The 20,611-nt window shown below is 36.3% G+C and overlaps 1 protein-coding gene across 1 annotated transcript in view; it reads right to left on the reverse strand.

The window, feature by feature from the left end:
• The window catches only part of ETFA (electron transfer flavoprotein subunit alpha), an 85,835-nt gene that overhangs the window by 13,686 nt on the left and 51,538 nt on the right, over positions 1–20,611 (reverse strand). The window contains exon 10 of the mRNA XM_060005552.1: positions 4,585–4,650. Coding sequence (XP_059861535.1) covers positions 4,585–4,650 — 66 coding nt within the window. The remainder of the gene's footprint in view (positions 1–4,584; positions 4,651–20,611) is intronic.

Here is a 20,611-nt window from a genome sequence, read left to right on the forward strand (position 1 = left end):
CAAAGCAGATCAAAGATTTAAACACTAGACCTAAAACCACAAAACTCTAAGATGAAAAACAGGGCAAAAGCTGAATGATGTTGGTTTTGGCAATGATTTCTTGGATATGACATCAAAGGTATACGCAATGAAAAAACAGACAAATTGAACTTCATGGAAATTTAAAAATTTTGTGGATCCAAAGGCACTATCAACAGAGTAAAAAGGTAACCCAGAAAATGGGAGAAAATATTTCAAATAATATATCTGATAACGGATTTTTTAAAATTAATTAATTAATTTGTTTTTGGCTGTGTTGGGTCTTCATTGCTGCATGTGGGCTTTCTCTAGTTGTGGTGAGCAGGGGCTACTCTTCGCTGTGGAGCACGGGCTTCTCATTGCAGTGGCCTCTCTTGTTGCAGAGCATGGGCTCTAGGCGCACAGGCTTCAGTAGTTGTGGCTCACGGGCTCTAGAGCGCAGGCTCAGTAGTTGTGGCACACGGGCTTAGTTGCTCCGTGGCCTGTGGGAGCTTCCTGGACCAGGGCTCGAACCCGTGTCCCCTGCATTGGCAGGCAGATGCTTAACCACTGCGTCACCAAGGAAGTCCCATGATAAAGGATTAATATACAGAATATATTCAAAAACCTACTAAACTCAACAACAAAAAAACCAAACTACCCGATTCAAAAATTGGGTGAATGACTTCCATAGCCACTTCTCCAAAGAAGATATACAAATGGCCAATAAGCACATGAAAAAATGCTCAACATCACTGATCATTAGGGAAATGCAAGTCAAAACTACAATAAGATACTACCTCAGATCCATCACGATGGCTACTATCAAAAAAACAGACAAATGCTGACAAGGGTGTGGAAAAATTGGAACCCGTGTGCATTGTTGGTGGGAATGTAAAATGGTACAGTTGCTGTGGAAAACATTATGGTGGTTCCTCAAAAAATTAAAAATAGAATTACCATATGATCCAGCAATTCCACTTCTGGATGCATACCCAAAAGAATTAAAAACAGGGCTTTGAAAACATATTTGTACACCCATGTTCATAGCACCCTTACTCACAAAGGCTAAAACTTGGAAGCAACCCGAGTATCCACAGATGGACAAATGGATAACCAAAATGTGGTGCATACATACAATGGAATATTATTAGCCTAAAAATGAAGGAAATTCTGACACATGCTGCATGGATTAACCTTGAGGACATTATGCTAAGTGAAATAAGCCAGTCAGAGAAAGAGAAATACCAAATGATGATTCTACTTAAAAGATGTACTTAGAATAGTCAAAATCATGGAGACAAAAAAAATAGAACTGTGGTCGCCAGGATCTGGAGAGTGTGGGGGGAGACTGGGACATTACTGTTTAATGGGTATGGAGTTTCAGTTTTACAAGACGAAAAGAGTTCTGGAGTTGGATAGTGGTGATGGGTGCACAACATTATAAATGTATTTAATACCACTGACAGTGGGTACACATCTAATTTTATACTTAAAAATGGTTAAGATGGTAAATTTTTTGTGTATTTTACCATGCAAAAAATATTAAGTGCAGTGTACTAAAAACTTTGAATTTTCTGTATATAAATTATACCTCAATAATCTGAGTTAAACCAAACAAACCAAATATAACTGGAAAGTTTGGCAGTTCATCGAAAAATTTTAGATATACTGAATGAAAACCATGGATGAAAAATTAATTAACTTATTTTATATTTGGAGTGCTTTATTCAATAAGACAGAAGTCTACTTTATAAAATCATCATGAGATACATATTAGAGTCAATCCTCAGCTTATTTCACTTATAAAATGATTAGTATTTTCTATCTCCTATTAACAAGTATATATATTTAAACTTGTGACTATAAATGTTAGATTTCAACTTTAAACAAGTAACAAATCCATATCCTAATTCCTAACCCATCTCCTAATCCTAATAGGCTTTGTAGCTCACTATTTATCCTCCATGTACTGCATTCAATTTAATATTTTAAAATTACTATTCTGGGTCTATGTGAGAATACAAAATTTAACTATCTAGTCAGCCTGTTAAGATGAACTTTAAAACAAAAAAGTTTAAGTCTTTATGTATGCAGCAAATATAAATAAATGTAATAAAGGAAGTAAATTATGACATCTCCTACAAAAACTACCACAAGTTCTTCTTATCCCCTATAAAATTTTTAAGTGTAGAAGGTTATAATGACAGTTCAGTAACAGATTAAGGAGAAATAGTCACTAAAAAAGGTGTCATGTTTAAACAATTATTCGATTAACAACAGACTTATTTGTAAGTTACAAATAGTTTGGTATTCCCCACAGATGCTTCTAACACCATTGCAATTAAAGTAAAATTAGAGTTTTGACTCTAACATGCTGTTATTTTAATAAAAAGATCATAATAATGTGAATCTCTAGAAGAAAAATTAAGTACTTCCCTGACTATTACACCATCTCATGAAAACAGCTGGAACACCTTTTTAAAGTATTTTGATATAGTCTGACTTAAAATATAGGCTACATGACATTATGTGTAACTCCCCTAGAGGGGTCCTGAGGCGGAATATTCCAGAATATCTGAAACTGGCACACACTGTAGTCCAGGTAACTAGTTGATCCAGAGAAACATGCCATATATATTAAAGTATGGTCAGAGACGATAAACGAGGGTTTCAATATGAGCCTCAAATCCAAAGTCACAAGGACAAACATTTTGAATCACAGGCATTGATTTGCATCGAGGTGTTTCTCTTCTGGGAATATGTAGCCTGCTTCACAGCTACTAGCAGAGATTTATTAAATTAACGATGGTTAATGATTTTCCTGGAGGCCACCTAGTCAAACGTCTGACAGTTTAATCATCTGAAAGCTTTTTCATCCCACTATATAAAAGTTATTTTTAAAGAAAGAGCACGTAACTGTGGAAAAGGAACCACTATAGTATTTAAGAAAAAAGATTTGGGCTGTTCACAGTTTTTCAGATTACTAAAAGAATATTCCTGAATTATCAACTGCAAATAACTATGATAAAATCTTACTTGCACCTTAGAGCTCTTTTAATATGTCCCTATAAATGCATGTTCTTCTTCCTTACAGACCTTTTAAAGCACAGACTGTATTCAACCATATTAATATGTATACAGTTCCATCAAATTTCATATTCTTTCAACTAGACCACAATGCTAACTAAAACTACAGCTTATATGCAATGCAACTATCAGATTTAAACCAATCACTTAATATTCCATTTTAGAGCTTAACCAAAATTACAAGCTAAGACTGCTGTGTCTCCCACACAAGACAGTGATGGCAGGGACGATGTCTTTTTCATTTGAGCATCTCCAGCATCTAGTACAAAGTACACATGTTTAATAAATATTTGTTGATGGCATGGAGAGACAAATTCTTGGCTCAAGTTTATTCTTATGGATTGTTCCCCAACACTGGTCTCCTTGCTTCAATTATTCTTTTTGCTTTGACTATCTAGTCCAGTTCTCCCAGTCCAGCCCTGTTGGCATGTAATGAGAACTTTCACCAAGATCGTCTAGGCAGGTAGAGTCTTTTATTTTAGAGAAGCAGAATTCTAGATATGTCTGAACTGGCCCAGCTAAAAATATTTTTTTAAGGTTGCTGGTGTTGGAGTGGTTTTTTCCTCTAATGCAGCAATAACATTTTCCCCATTGGCACTGCTGTTTTCAGAGCTCAGTAAAGAAACCTGCCATCCAACTGTGAAATCTGACTGATTTGGGGCCAATTCATTTAGAGGTTACAAGGAGGTAGTGCATGCATCTTTTCAAGTTAGAAGTTAAACCTATTAAAAGTTTTATTACCTTTTATATCAAACTTCCATCTGAATGGATAAAAGCAGGAGTGTCAGAGGCATCTCTGACTTCATGAAAGACTAAGTTCATAATTCCAACTGTGCATTGTTATGCATGAATTAATGTGTCATATTCTGAAATATATGTTCACAGAGTCATCACACATAGAGTCCAAGTAGCAAGTTAAAATCAAGTGTTTCCTCTATACACTGTATTTCTGACAATTACTGAGGTTTTGAGACACTCCAATCCAAAACATGTCAGTCGCAATTTAGTAACAACCCAAGAAGAGGGGCCTTGCTGAGGTATGAGGGTGGAACCATTAGGGGACTAGGGTGAAGCAGAGAGAGAATCAGGCATCAGAACCTCATAAACTAGATAAGTCAGAACCTCATCTAGTTGTTTTCACCGCACATTTTCTATCCATAGATTGTCAGAGCTGAAAGGGATCTTAGAGATCATCACCCAACACCTGCATTTGGCAGACACAGAACTGAGGTACCAATAGGACATGTCACGTGGTAAGTTGGCAGTGGAGCTGGGATTCAGGTTCACACCTCTTTCCATGACATAGCACTGCCTCTCCTACCAATGGTACATCTTCAGGCAGGGTACAGTAGCTTATTTATCTTTCAGTTCCTAGATTTGTGTTCATGTGAATGGTTCCACTATACACACTATAACTACATAGAAACATACCAGTCAAACCCTAGTTTTAAAATATGAAAACTTTTCCTCTTAGCATCTTTATTGTTGTGTAGTTACCTTGCTGTCTTTCATCCCAGCTAAATGTTGGATGGCTCCAGATATTCCTACAGCAATATAAAGTTCCTGAAACAAAAGAGACCATATCATTAGTATGTATTTATATTATATTATACCTTCCAAAGTATTTGCTATTAGCAACTCGAGTCTTACACCGAAAGTATTTTAAATAGAATAGATGCAATATGTATTACTTAAATTATGCTTTCCTCCTTCTCTGATCTCCCTAACCCATAGTCCTCATTTTCCTCTGAATTCCTATAGTAGTGGTGGCATAATAATAAATACATGGATAATGAGAGTTATTGAGCATTAACTATGTGTCAACCACTGTGCTAAGCATTTTCCATCAACTGTTTCACTTAATCTCACAACTTCCTGTGAGGTAGCACTTTTTTGTCTATGCTACTCATTTGGATAACCACACTTCAACTCATCACTCTGTATGTAACCATTCACAATACACACACATTGTATATAAACATATAGACACATACACTTACACATATTAAAATATATTTTGACTTAATTGTTTGCCTTCTCATGGATATTTGTGGAAGTGGTAATTAGGGTATATTTATTAAGCTTCATATTTAGAAAAACCAAAAATACAAATCAGTCTCAAGAGTCATCACACACACACAATCTCCTTAACTAAAAAATAACAAATTTCTCAAAGGCATAGAATGAACCTTTGTATTTCTAACGCCTAATAAATGGGTCACCGCACTGTAGTTTCTAAGTAAATGTTGATGATATTTGCATCTCTTCCTACCCCTCTGCCCCCACTAATTACAAAGGGAATGATGACTTACTGCTGCTCTCTGTCCCTTTATCTAAAAATTTTAAAGTATCCATGTTTGACAAGTAAAATTCACTATCATCATGGAAAACTGACTTAATAAGTGCTTAATTAAAAGAGCTTAGCTGCTCTATTCTGTCTAGTAGGGATAATTAAAGCTTCAACTGAAAAGCTTTTCCCACACATAAACTGAACTAACAAGTCCTGGCTTGGGTAGGGGGTGCACCTACCATGTAACCAAAATAACACTACAGTTTTGTCACAAATGACAGTAAAGTTTCTCCTCAATATGAATAACATGGAAGGCACTGAAGGTGGCTCTGTCACACTCAGTTTTATTACAGGGCAGATACTTCGAAGTCAGTGACAGTGTCAGGTGGTCCCACTTTGTTTTCTGTACTGCTCATAATCTTATTTATGAGCATTGGAGCTTTTTAAAAAAGCTCTCCAGCATTGGACCTTTCTTAAAAAGCTCCCCACGATGCTCTAATGTATAGCTAGAGCTGAGGCCCAGTAAAACAGATGATCCTCAGCTCTTGTGCAGCTTGAAACCTGTAACTCGACACAGCACATTGACAGCATATCTCTGGGTCTCATCTTTAAAGGCATGAAGTGTCCATTGCTTCTAGAGCAGTGAGATACACTGTGTACCCCGGAAAGGACGCAACCTAGCCCCCATTGTGAGTTAATCATCTAAAAATCTAAAATGAGCTGGGCTTGTTTTCTGATTCAACTTGCTCTATAGTTAACCATCAAAAGCCTGACGATAAGAAAGAGCAATTTGGCCTGAACAGACTGTGTCTTAGGGTGGAGGGTATACTGCAGAAAGTAAAGTGTATGGGTTAGGATAAAAAGCAATCCCATGCTCCATGATTCTATCTTAAACATAATCCAATGTGTCAATTATGACCATACACAGCTGGACAATACAATAAGGCCCTGTCATTATACTGTCTTAGCAGACATGGACACTCACATGAGTAATAAACAAGCACCACTATTTTCCATTGAAGATTTTACAGGTAACTTCAATTGATAATTTTAGCATCATTTCAGTTTATTCTGACTAGCATTTCTTTCAAGAAAGAACATTCATTAAGTTATTAATCAAAATATACTTACTAAATCCTACATTCAGGAAAACCAGGCCAAAAAGTTCTTATGTAAAGATTTTTAAAGTAAGATATTTAGACAGACACTGTCTCACTGACCACTCTTTTAAGTATATTCTCAAAGCAAGTATTGGGAAGGATCAATAGTTCTGTAAATGAGTCTTTCTGACATACATGTCTTCATTAAAATTTAGCCAGTCTGGGCTTCCCTGGTGGTGCAGTGGTTGAGAATCTGCCTGCCACTGCAGGGGACATGGGTTCGAGCCCTGGTCTGGGAAGATCCCACATGCCGCAGAGCAACTGGGCCCATGAGCCACAACTACTGAGCCTGCGCGTCTGGAGCCTGTGCTCCGCAACGAGAGGCCCATGCACCGTGATGAAGAGTGGCCCCCGCTCACTGCAACTAGAGAAAGCCCTCGCACAGAAACGAAGACCCAACACAGCCAAAAATAAAATAAATAAATAAATTTATTTTTAAAAAAAGAAAATTCAGCCAGTTTTAAAAGCTGCTCCATTTGCATTATAAAATGCTAATAAAAAATGCTGATTCACTCTGGCACTACACATCAACATAAATATGATATAAATGAAATTTACTTTAGACCCCCTGAGAAATGAATACTGTTGGCTTTATTCATAAATGTCACTAAGGAAATAACAGATTCTGGGGCAAAGGAAACCAAAGGCAAGTGGTTCCAGGGTCATTCCCTCCTTTCTTACCAGCATAAATTGCCCAAATAGGTCCACATGACCAACAGGACCTTATTTTATACTATCTTGCAAACATGGTTCTCTTAATAAATATAAAAGCTTTGAAACAACAGCCCTGAACGAGTCCTGAGATTTTGGCTGCTGTTCTGAAATCTGATAGCTCTCTAAGGCAGAAGAGAGGCTTTTTTCTTCTTTTTTAAAAAACATGTACAGGCAATTAGACTAGTGTCATAGGATGCTTCCTCATGGTTCAGAAAGCATTTCTGTATTTCAATAATAATAATTAGTATGTACAAAACTCTCCACAGATGCTAATTTATGGAGCACTTTAGACACTGCTTCACAACATAACAAGGCAATGCCTGCCCTGAGGCACTTTCTTTCTAAATCAGGTAGTAAGATAATTTGGAGAGAAAATGAGAGGCGATGTTGGAGGGGAGAACAGCAATTAAGGGTTCAAGAAGAGGTGGGATTAAAGAAAGGAACAGACACAAAAGGAAGGAGGGGTAGTCCTGGAGATAAAATCCTAGTAGCCTTTACAAAGGGAGGGAAATCTTGAAGAGTGAAGAGACTAGGACAAACTACACAGCTGGTAGCAGTCTGGGTGGATCATCCTGCAATTCAAGGATAGAGACTGGTGGGGAGAAATAAAGCCACAGAGCAGTAAGAGAACCAGAGGTTATTCTGAAATATAAAGAAGGGACAGCACCTTCTTCAATACAAACAAATTCTGGCAAAAGTAAACACAAATCTCTCTTCCTTTGCCAAAGCCTAAAAAAGACTACAGCTGTAGACTCATCCAAAGAACTTACGGGCAGATGTCTAAACTACTCTAGAGTGGGCTCAGATAAAAACAAGAATGGGGCTTGGAAACTTCTGCATCCAGTGTGGTTAACAGAGGTTTGCAAGAGAAGCATATTATTGTTGTTTAGAATCTAGGCTCTGGAATCTCACTGCTACGTTTAAATGCCAGTTCAGCCACCTAACAGACATGAGACCGTGGGCCAATTATTTAACCTCTCTATGCCTCAGCTTGCTCATCTGAAAAACTGGGATTCTAAGAATCCCCACTTCATAGGGTTACTGTAAGGCTTCAGTTCTTAGCATAAGTATCTGGTTTCCCAAGACACTGGTGTGCCACTCATGAATTGAGATTTGCTCAAACATTGATTTTCTCAGCCCACTGGGTGACCAGTGGACTCCTGGGGTGGTCCCAGGGCTACCATGTACAGCTGAGCAGGCTGTATACTGAACAACTCTGAAGGGAGGTATCATTCATATCATAGTCGTTAAAGATCTGCATTTTATTACAATAATTTTCCAACAGATGGCAGTAAAGTAACTTGAGAAAGGGGTACTTTTTTCCTAATTCATACAGAAGAGTTGTATGGACTAGTAGAAGTGCAGGGCAGCAAGAACCCCCTGTGGTACAAACACTGTCATTGTCTTAAGGATGCCATAACATGGTTTTACTGTTGTTGGTACAGTTATACGTTACAGGCAATATAAAGACAACTAATTCTTTGTCCTGTGTTCTCGTGAAGCTCACAGTCTAACAATGTAGGTTAAGGTAAGATAATAAAAATCTGTAATTCATTACAGGAAAAAATCATGGTGTGATAGAGCTCTGGTCTCTTATGCAACCCCTTACTTTCTGTTCCTGCCACTGAGAAGTGGAAAGGCCTTTACAAGCAGGAAGCAGTTCGCAGGATGACAGTCCTCTGTAGTCATTTCTATCCTCTGCCAAACAGGAGTCCACTTTTATATCCATCTGTTCCTGTTCCCTTAGTCCTTCAAATAAAATAAGCTTTTAGAAGAAGTTTTATTGATCCTAGCCTGATGATAAATCTGTATGTCTGAAAACAGAAAGACCGGAATGAAATCTTAACACTTTTACAGAAATCTAACCAACCTGTGGAATCGACATGGTCAGAGTATTCCCTGGTGGATGATTTGGGTTTGGGCTGCTTTCTTCAAAAAGTATGTGCTAACATCATTCTCCTGCTTTACCCAAACCTTGTGCAGGAAATCTGGAATTCCAAGAGGTATTTATTTCTGAGTCCTGCTCTCTAGAGGATTCTGGTGCAAAAGCTAAGGAGAAAATTTTATTTCCTCATTGTGATTTTTGCCTAACGTTATTAAATCCAAGAGATATACAATATGATGTGAGCTACATAATTTAAAATTTTCTATTAGCCTCATTAAATAAAGTAAAATGAAATAGGTGAAACCAATTTTAATAATATAATCTCAATTAAGACTAGCCACATTTCAAGGGCCCAATAGCCACATGTAGCTTAGTGGTTACCATGCTGGACAGCACAGATCCAAGATGATTTAAGAGCAAGCTAAAGAAGGGAATTCCCTGGAGGTCCAGGGCCCACTGCTGAGGGCCTGGGTTTGATCACTGGTCAGGGAACTAAGATCCCACAAGCCATGAGGCATAGACAAAAAAATCAAAAACAAACAAAAAAACAAGCAAACAAACAAAAACAAGCTAAACAAGAGCCTTCTTGTAAGCTCTAAGAGGTACTGTAGAGCATAGTTTGATAGTAGACCTCAGGATAGAATGACATTAGTCTCTTGTGTCAGCTTTGCTTGTATTATCTCAGAACAAGAACATTTATAGGTTGTTCAAACTCTGTGAAAGAACCAAAAAGGAAAGTCAGCAGAATGACGAAGCTGAAGATGAGTGTAAGAGACATGAGACAGCAAGATTAAACAAGGGAGCAGCCAATAGAGACACAAATAGATGACAAAAATCCATCAATTTTCAGGTACAGTAGACCATCATAGGAAAACCAAAAGCAGATGAAAATGACTGGTTTAAAAACAGTAAATTTATACTCTGAAACTAATTATCAAATTTTGTTCTCTAGTAAGATATTTTTTCTTAAAATTTTAGAAAAACCTGAAAAATCTATCCTGAGAAGCTCACAATTCTTAAAAAAGGGTACAGGCATACTGTGGAGATTTTGTGTGTTCTAGACTACTGCAATAAAGTGAGTATCCCAATAAAGCGAGTCACAAGAAGTTTGTTTCCTAATGTATATAAAAGTATGTTGACACTCTACTGTAGCCTATTAATTGTGCAATAACTTTATGTCTAAAAAAACAACATACCTATCTAAATTTAAAAATACTGTATCGCTAAAACAATGCTAACCATCATCTGAGCCTTCAGCAAGCCATAGTAGTTAACATTGAAGGTGACTCTTCACAGATCACCATAACAAATAGAATAAGATCAGAGACAGATGGGTTCAGATCCTGGTTCTTCCACTTAACATCTGTGTTCTCAGGTAGGTTACCTCTCCTCTCAAAGGCTCAATCTCCTCGTGTAAAATGGAGATAAATACCTGCAGCTAATAAGGATTGCTGTGGTTATTAAATAACAGAATGCATGTGATGTGCTCAAGATATTAGACATTAATGCTATTATTATTATTACTGAATGATCACTAAATCTTTAAACTAGAAGGCATTAGACAACCAACTACCATATAAATTCCACTTTAAACTACTTAAGTAGTTTACTATTGTAATAGTAACTATTACTATCTCAAGGCAAGTTGTTACTTAACTTGATACAATTCTTCTGGGATAATGTACTGAGGAAATTTCTTTTTATTGATATTTATTAGTTTCTGTTTTGCATTTAGTACTAGCTGTAAAGTTTGAATTTCTGCCCAACTTTCTAGACAGTGATGGCCGGCCTAGGAAGTTGAGGTGAGTTTCTTTACAAAATTCTAACACAATCTTCATACAGGTACCAAGACATGTCAAATTGGTCATACAAAAAATACATATATCAAGTTGAAATTACACTTTTTTTCTAGAATTGGAACAGTATTCTGCTGCAGCAACTTCAGATCTGCTTTACTTTAAACAAAGTAGAAAGGAAAGATTTAAACATTTACTTTTTTGTTTATATGAAATATGGCTATGAGAGGAGTAGTTAAATCTGGAGCTTTCCAAGTAGAAAAACCAGGCCAATATTACTTCATCTCTTTAAAAATCAGGTTTAAAATATCTTTCCTACCAAGTCTCCCTTTCTAAATAGAGTTGGGGAAGGAATGTAAAAAACTACATTTATTCAAAGACAAGAAATTTTAAAGACGTCATATAAGTAGTTCTCACTAGAGTTCAGCAATCCAATGTTACGTGCTCAAAAACAATACCCTATGACTACCTCAGACAGGACAAGTTTTACAGAATGGCACATGCTCTCTCAACCTTGTTTACTCAGAAGACTACAGAGGCATAAACTTAAACAGCAACTGTTACAGCTAAAACACAACACATACACAGGACAAATGCCAGGTTAGGAGTTAAATGGAATTCATCATAACAAATAATGAACGTCTCTTTAGAAGTAGATTAACTGAATTATGTTTTCTAATTAGGGCAAGTCTCCTGTGCATTAATATTGCTATATTTCATCCTGTTGCTCATTTAAAAGGCCAAACTATTTCCTCTGTTTGCCAAATTGTGTTTAAGTCTCTTCTCTTTTTGGAAGAGGCCCCAAAACGCAAAGCACAACTATCTGTGGCCCTTTTCTCAAACAGCTCTCTGCCTATATTATGAAATTCTCAGGCAAGATTATGGCTAAACTGAGTTTTACATGAATAGAGAACTTTACCCATACTCTTGGTTTGAAGCTGAAGGTATGTCCCATCCATCAGACAATGCTCCTATACTAGGACTAACTCAGGTTTTATCAGGATTCAAGATGGCATAGTAATCATCACAACTACATGAATTGTCTATAATATTGCCAGTAACCATATTCTACTTTATATACATTAACTCACTTAACTATGACAACTCTAAGGGGTGGAAATTCTTCTCATTTTACAGAACAGAAAGCACAGGCTCAGGCAGGCCTGCTGAGTTGTTCAAAGTTATATACACCTAGTAAAAGGCAGCCTCTTAACCTTTAATTTTTCTTAAGAGAATATTTTGACAATAAATTTTTAATATTTAACTATTTTGCAATTAAATGCTTAGCATTTATGTAATTAGTTTCTATACCAATTCACAGATTTTCTACGGTGGGGAGATATTCTTCAAGTATATCTAGAATGATAGAAAGCAAAGCATATTATATAAAATTATTATATAAAATTATTCAGATGATTAAATTACAATGAAATATTTGGGTGTATGACATCAAAATATTTAGATATACAATCAGTCTATTACAAACTTTGCATTTTAACAGATCAAATAAAAATTTTGACTATAAAATTTTTTATCAGTAAGGTTTTTTAACTGACATGGTTAGTTAGATCATGCTAAATTATATATACCTATATAGAATTTTGGAGTACTAAGGAACCTCTACGAATTTAGGCATAATCTTTTTATTTAATCAATGAAAAAACAGAGGCCCCAAAAACCAAAGCTGGCAATTGAACCTGACTTCCAAGTACTATTCTTTTCACTCACCAAGCTACCTCTTTCCCAAAATTACTAAGAAGGCCATTGTTTGTGCACAGCCTTTCTTGATGATTATTTAATCTAAAATTATTAAGATAACTTCTGTGCCAAGGAGCTTATGAAAGGTACAATGTAACCAGAGGAACACAGTTTGGAGGTTCTTCAAAAAGCTAAACAGAGAATTACCATGTGACCCAGCAATCCCACACCTAGGTATACCACCCAAAAGAATTTAAAACAGGGACTCAAACAGATATCTGTATGTGAATGTTCATAGCAGCATTATTCACAATAGCCAAAAGGTGAAAACAAAACAACGCAAGTATCTATCAACAGATAAATGGATAAACAAAATGTTCATGGGGGCTTCCCTGGTGGCGCAGTGGTTGAGAGTCCACCTGCCGATGCAGGGGACACGGGTTTGTACCCCAGTCCGGGAAGATCTCACATGCCGCAGAGCGGCTAGGCCCGTGAGCCATGGCTTCTGAGCCTGCACGTCCGGAGCCTGTGCTCCGCAACGGGAGAGGCCACAACAGTGAGAGGCCCACGTACCGCAAAAAAAAAAAAATGTTCATGGACTATTACTGAAATATTTTTCAGCCATAAAAAGGAATGAAGTTCTGACACACGTTACATGGATTAAATCTGAAAACATGCTAAAAGAAGACAGTCACAAAAGGACAAATATTGTATGATTCCACTTTTATGAAATATCTAGCATAGGCAAAATCATAGACACATAAAGTAGATTAGGCATTACCAGGGACTGGGGTGGGAGGGAATGGGGAGCTACTGCTTAATGGGTATAGAGCTTCTGTTTGGGGCCATGAAAACTTTGGGGAATAGACAGACAGTGGTTATGGTTGCACAACATTCTGAATGTAATTAATGCCTCTGAATTGTACATTTAAAAATGGTTAAAATGGTAAATTTCATTAGATTTTACCACAATAAAATCATCAAAAAGTAATTTCCTTGACAGAATCCTTTACATAATTATCCGTCTTCAAAACACTTAATTCTAGAATCCTATGGTTTCAACAACTATCAAAAGTAAATAGTTCAACATAACATTAAAAAAATAACAATAGGTGAAACCAGGTAAAAGATTGATGGGAATTATCTGTACTATTTTTGCAATTTTTCTGTAAATCTAAAACTGTTCTAAAATGTTTTGTTTTGTTTTTTTAAAAAGCAACTAGAGTTTTCTGTGAAGTTCAGCCCAAGTTACACAAAGACTCCTTGAAGCACATTTTAAAGTTATAAGAATTGGAGCAGAGCTAGTAATGTAGAAAAGGCAAGTGCCTATAACACAATAATAAATTTACTATTCTTCCAACCTTACTGGAGACCTTCTAAGTAATCTCACTTTAAGGAAATGGAAGATATTCCCCTGCCCCAAATACCATTTCCCAAATTCCTTTACAGACTAAGTTTAGTTAATATTAATATATAATTATATTAAAATAAGTTATTAAAATGTTTTATACAAGATCCAAGTACTCATGTCTTTGGCCCTAAAGTAAGCACAAGGATTGAATTACATACTCTAACTGATCAACCATCATTAAATAAACATTTCCTTTTAGTACAGTGTCTTATGTTCTCTGACATGAATGTGCATGTTTATCTTATCAGAAACTACACATGAGAAAAAAATTAGCTTTTATATGAAAGAACCAAAAATACAGTTAGAATAAGAATAGAAATTTAGAATAGTTTTATTCAAGTTGCCACACCACGACAACTACAACAAAGATTTGCTGTCTACTCTTACTGATTTTCGTGCCAGCTGTTAAATGAGATTGACCACCTACATGTCAATTATATCAGTGGAATCTTTTTTTAAAGTTCTAATATATACATTAAAAAATTGAATTGTCTCTCCAAAACTTAAAAAATTTAACTTTATATATAAAGTAGTAATGGATAAAAAACCTGGCTGATATTTGTCCTCTGAAATAAATGTTTAGAGAAATCAGTCTAATAAAAATTAGCTAAGTAAATAAAGCAAAGATTTAATTAGAACCCAAAGATACAATTACAACTAACTTTTAGCAAAGAAGTTTTTAACTACTGCACAACCAAACTATTTATACATCCAAATCACAGTTTATTAGTTCTACAACTTCTCCTTTGTCATTTTAAGCTTCACTGTAAGGGCTTCGATCATCCAGGCCATGTAATTACCTTTAAGAAGCATGCTTAGGGTGTTTTCTGGACTACAGGTCCATACAGCATTTCTCTTTGTCCTCTTGGGAATAGAACATCAATTGCTTTCAGCTAAATGCACTCACATATGAATATTTTAGTACAATTTAATGCTTCTACACCAACCCCAAAGGAACAGAGCATCAATTTGTGAACACTGTTCTCTTGGAGTTAAAAGCCAAGCTGGATAATGCAGTATGAAAGGGGTTGTCAATCTTTAGCTTTTTAGCAAGTCAGAAAAGCAGTCCATAAATTCAGTTCCAGCTGTGTACAAATAACTCCATAAAATTTATTCATACACAGATTTTTCAACATTAGTGAAATTTTTCAAGAGAACCCCGAAACAAAATTTCTTGTCTTGCTAAATTCTCCCCAAAACTGCTTCTTCATCTAGTAACTATTCACCTTGTCTTACAATTATAAATGAACCACTAATCTGTTAGTAAAATACCAAAATACAGACAAAGTAATCTACTTCCACTAAGTGTAAAAACACATTTTCCTGGCATTAGGTAACAGATTCTTTAATGACTGCAATAAGCTTATATGTTTGGATGATTAGGAGCATAAAGTCATCAACAGGGCTTCTAAAAAGCAATCCAGAAAAAAAGTTAAATGGGAACTACCACTAACTATGACAAGGCTTAAAAAGCCATATTCATTAAATTCTAGTCAGAGCATAAATCTGACACTCTGTTAAGCTCAACACATGTTAATTAATGTCCTAACAAACTATCAGGTATTAGTTAAAGAATTCAATACCTCTTCATGATTTCAAAACAAACAAACTTTCAGCTAACAAGGATTTATAATAGTAATGATAAAAATAGCTAATTCACAGTACTTATACTATATGCCAGGCACAGTTTTAAGTGTTTTACATATACTAACTCATTAAATCTTTAGAACTACCATATGAAGTATACAGACTGTTACTATCACCATTATACACCTGAAAAAACTGTGGCACAGAGAAGCTAAGTGATCTGTCCAAGGTCACACAGCAAGCAAGTGGTAATACTAAGAACTGAATTCAGACAATCTGGCTACAAAGTCTGGACTGTTAACATTTTTAACCATTATATGACACTGTCTATTGTAGGAAACTACTTTAACATCATACCTAGTGGTGAAACACTAGAATTCCCTTGAAAATAAGAGATAGGGATGTTTATCAATCAAAACTCCAACTGTGGAGCTTGACAAATTAATTCTAAAACTGTGAAGAACGGCAGAGAGCCAAAAATGGCTAAGACGATTTTGGAGAAGAATGAGGGAGAGGGGTATTGCCCAACTAGATAATTTTATTATAAAGCTTTAGGTGCAGTATTGGTACAATGATAAACAACTGATGGACAGAACAGAACAGGGAACACAGAAATAGACTTGTGCATATATGTAAACTTGATATGTAAGAGGTAACACTGTAGATCAGTGGGGGAGAAAGGAAATGTGTAATAAATGATTAGCTACATGAGGAAAAATTAAATAGTTACTTCACACCAAACAAAAAATCAAATCAAGTAGATTATAAACCAAAATGGGAAAAGCAAAACTTTAAAACTTTTAAGAAAACAAATACTGATTAATATTGTTAAGACCCTGTCTTAGGAAAGAGTCCTTAAATAAGACACAAAAAGCACATATCAAAAAAGAAAAACTGTTCAACAATGTTAAAATTATAAGCTTCTGTTTATCAAAAAATATGATTTAAAAAATGGAAAAGACAGCCATAACTGAGAGGAAATGTAACATACATAACAAAAGATTAGTATCTAGAATATATAAAAGAACATCCAGAAATTGATAAGAAGACAGACAATTCTATAGAAAAATGGGCCACAAAGATATAAACAGGAAACTCAGAGAGGGAAAAAACCATGAATGGACATTTAGCATACGAAAAGATCCCTCACTAATAATCAGGGAAAAGCAAATTAAAAAACACAGTGAGATTTCATGCCCATAAGACTAGCAAAACTTTTTAAAAATCGTAGTAAAACATAACTAACAAAGAAGTTACCATTTTAATCATTTTTAAGTGTAGTTCTGTAGCATTAAGTGTGTTTGCCTTGCTCTGCAACCATCACCACTACCTATCTTTGGAACTATCATCTATCTCTAGAACTGCAAAACCTTAAAAAAGAGAAAATACCAAAATACAGAGATGATGAGAATAAAGGTAAATTTTATAAACTGTTGTTAAGTGTAAATAACCACTTTGGAAAATAATTTGTCAATATCTGGTAAAGCTAGACATTTACTGGTAACTAAGCTATTCCACCCTTAGGCATACTTCTCTAGGGAAATACTAACATACAAGGAGACATTTAAGAATCTTTATAGCAACATTACTTGTAATAGCAAGAATTTATAGACTACCTAAATAAAATCCATTAATAGGAATATGGTGGAGTTATGATATATTTATATACTAGAATACCATAAGTCAATGTAACACAAATGAAAAGATGCTACCCGCATTAAATGAATGAATCTCACAAACAAAACTGACTAAAAAGAGGATAAAGAACACATACAGTAAACAAAGCGGGTATAGAGGGAATATACCTTAACATAATAAAGGCCATATATGAAAACCCCACATGTAACATCATACTCAACAGTGAAAAGCTGGAAGTTTTTCCTCTAAGATTAGGAGTAAGACAAGGACGCCCACTCTCACCAATCTCATTTGATATAGTATTAAAAGTCCTCACCACAGCAATTAGGCAAGAAAAAGAAATAAAAGGCATCCAAAGGCATTCCTTGGAAAGGAAGAAATAAAACTGTCTCTATTTGCAGATGACATGATATTATATACAGAAAACCCTAGCTCTCCCGCCCACCTGGCAGTGGTGCATGGAAGGCAGGGGTGTGGACCCCGGCCTGCCTTTGGTCTTCCACCACTGCCTCTCATGCCATGGGCACTCTAGCCTCACTGCACGTCTCATGACAGGCCCTCCCCACAGTGGGGTAAGGGCGGGGGTGTCCTGCCACCACCATGCACCCCCCTCAGTGTGTGAGAGCATCTCGCCCTGCCCTCAGTGGTGCCCCTGCAGTGCTCCGGGTTGCCCCTCAGTGGCCCAAGCTGTGGCATCATTTCCCATTGCCAGCAAGGCCCTCGCGTCCCCACCACGATGGTACGAACATTGAGCAGCTCTCTCGGGATATTGAGAGATCTTTTCCAGAGATGTTCATGAATGGGCTCCTTTCCATCCTAGAGGTCGACCTGAATAGATTCTCATCATTCTATGTGATTTTAAGGGCACCAATCAGGCACCAGAGGGGGACCATGGACACCTAAGGGGACGGGAGGAACCCCCAGTGACTGGCTTCCAGGATCTTGGCGCCCAGGCTGGAGGTATGGCCCAAGCTCCTGTGGTGGGAGCTCTGAGTCCAAACTGCTGGACTAACAGAGAACCTCAGACCCCAGGGAATATCAATCGGAGTGAGGCCTCCCAGAGGTCCTCATTTCAACACTAAGACCCAGCTCTATCCAACTGCCTGCAAACTCCAGTACTGGACATCTCAGGCCAAACAACCAGTGAGACGGGAATACAGCACCACCCATCAAAAAAAAAAATGAAATGACAAAAAAATATGTTACAGACGAAGGAGCAAGGTAAAAACCTACAAGACCAAATAAATGAAGACAAAATAGGCAACCTACCTGAAAAAGAATTCAGAGTAATGATAGTAAAGATGATCCAAAATCTCGGAAACAGAATGGAGAAAATACAAGAAACATTTAACAAGGATCTAGAAAAACTAAAGAGCAAACAAACAATGATGAACAACACAATTACTGAAATTAAAAATACTCTAGAAGGAAACAATAACAGCATAACTGAGGCAGAAGAACGGATAAGTGAGCTGAAAGATAAAAGGGTGGAAATAACTGCCAGGGAGCAGAATAAAGAAAAAAGAATGAAAAGAATTGAGGACAGTCTCAGAGACCTCTGGGACAACATTAAACACACCAACATTCAAATTATAGAGGTCCCAGAAGAAGAAGAGAAACAGAAAGGGACTGAGAAAATATTTGAAGAGATTATAGTTGAAAACTTCCATAACATGGGAAAGGAAATAGTCAAACAAGTCAAGGAAGCACAGAGAGTATCATACAGGATAAACCCAAAGAGAAACATGCTGAGACACATATTAATCAAACTATCAAAAATTAAATACAAAGAAAAAATATTAAAAGCAGCAAGGAAAAGTAACAAATAACATACAATGGAATCCCCAAAAGGTTAACAGCTGATTTTTCAGCAGAAACTCTTCAAGCCAGAAGGGAGTAGCAGGAGGTATTTAAAGTGATAAGAGAAAAACCTACAACCAAGATTACTCTACACAGCAAGGATTTCATTCAGATTCGATGGAGACATTAAAACCTTTACAGACAAGCAAAAGTTAACAGAATTCAGTACCACCAAACCAGCTTTACAACAAATGCTAAAGGAACTTCTCTAGATACACAAGAGACGGAAAAGACCTACAATAACAAACCCGAAACAATTAAGAAAATGGTAATAGGAACAAACATATGGATAATTAACTTAAATGTAAATGGATTAAATGCTCCAACTAAAAGATATAGACTGGCTGAATGGATACACAGACAAGACCCGTACACAACCTGTCTACAAGACACCCACTTCAGACCTAGAGACACATACAGACTGAAAGTGAGGGGATGGAAAAAGATGTTCCATGCAAACGGAAACTGAAAGAAAGATAAACAATAATGCTACTAAATAACCAAGACACCACTGAAGAAATCAAAGAGGAAATAAAAAAACACCTAGAAACAAATGACAATGAAAACATGACGACCCAATACCTATGGGATGCAGCAAAAGCAGTTCTAAGAGGGAAGTTTATAGCAATACAATCCTACCTCAAGAAACAAGAAACATCTCAAATAAACAAACTAACCTTACACCTAAAGCAATTTGAGAAAGAAGGAAAAAAAAAAAAACCCAAAATTAGCAGAAGGAAAGAAATCATAAAAATTAGATCAGAAATAAATGAAAAAGAAATGAAACAAACAATAGCAAAGATCAATAAAACTAAAAGTTGGTTCTTTGAGAAGATAAACAAAATTGATAAAACATTAGCCAGACTCAACAAGAAAAATAGGGAGAAGACTCAAATCAACATTACTAGAAATGAAAAAGGAGAAGTAACAACTGACAATGCAGAAATACAAAGGATCATGAGAGATTACTACAAGCAACTATATGCCAATAAGATGGACAACCTGAAAGAAATGGACAAATTCTTAGAAAAGCACAATCTTCCAAGACTGAACCAGGAAGAAATAGAAAGTATAAACAGCACAATCACAAGCACTGAAATTGAGACTGTGATTAAAAATCTTCCAAGAAACAAAAGCCCAGGACCAGATGGCTTCACAGGCAAATTCTATCAAACATTTAGAGAAGAGCTATCCTTCTCAAACTCTTCCAAAATATAGCAGAGGGAGGAACACTCCCAAACTCATTCTACGAGGCCACTATCACCCTGATACCAAAACCAGACAAAGAAGTCACAAAGAAAGAAAACTACAGGCCAATATTACTGATGAAAATAAATACAAAAATCCTCAACAAATTACTAGCAAACAGAATCCAGCAGCACATTACAAGGATCATACACCACAATCAAGTGAGGTTTATCCCAGGAATGCAAGGATTCTTCAGTGTACACAAATCAATCAATGTGATAAACCATATTAACAATC

Source organism: Delphinus delphis, chromosome 2 (assembly GCF_949987515.2).
Source record: "Delphinus delphis chromosome 2, mDelDel1.2, whole genome shotgun sequence".
In the NCBI taxonomy this organism is placed as follows: Eukaryota; Metazoa; Chordata; class Mammalia; order Artiodactyla; family Delphinidae; genus Delphinus; species Delphinus delphis.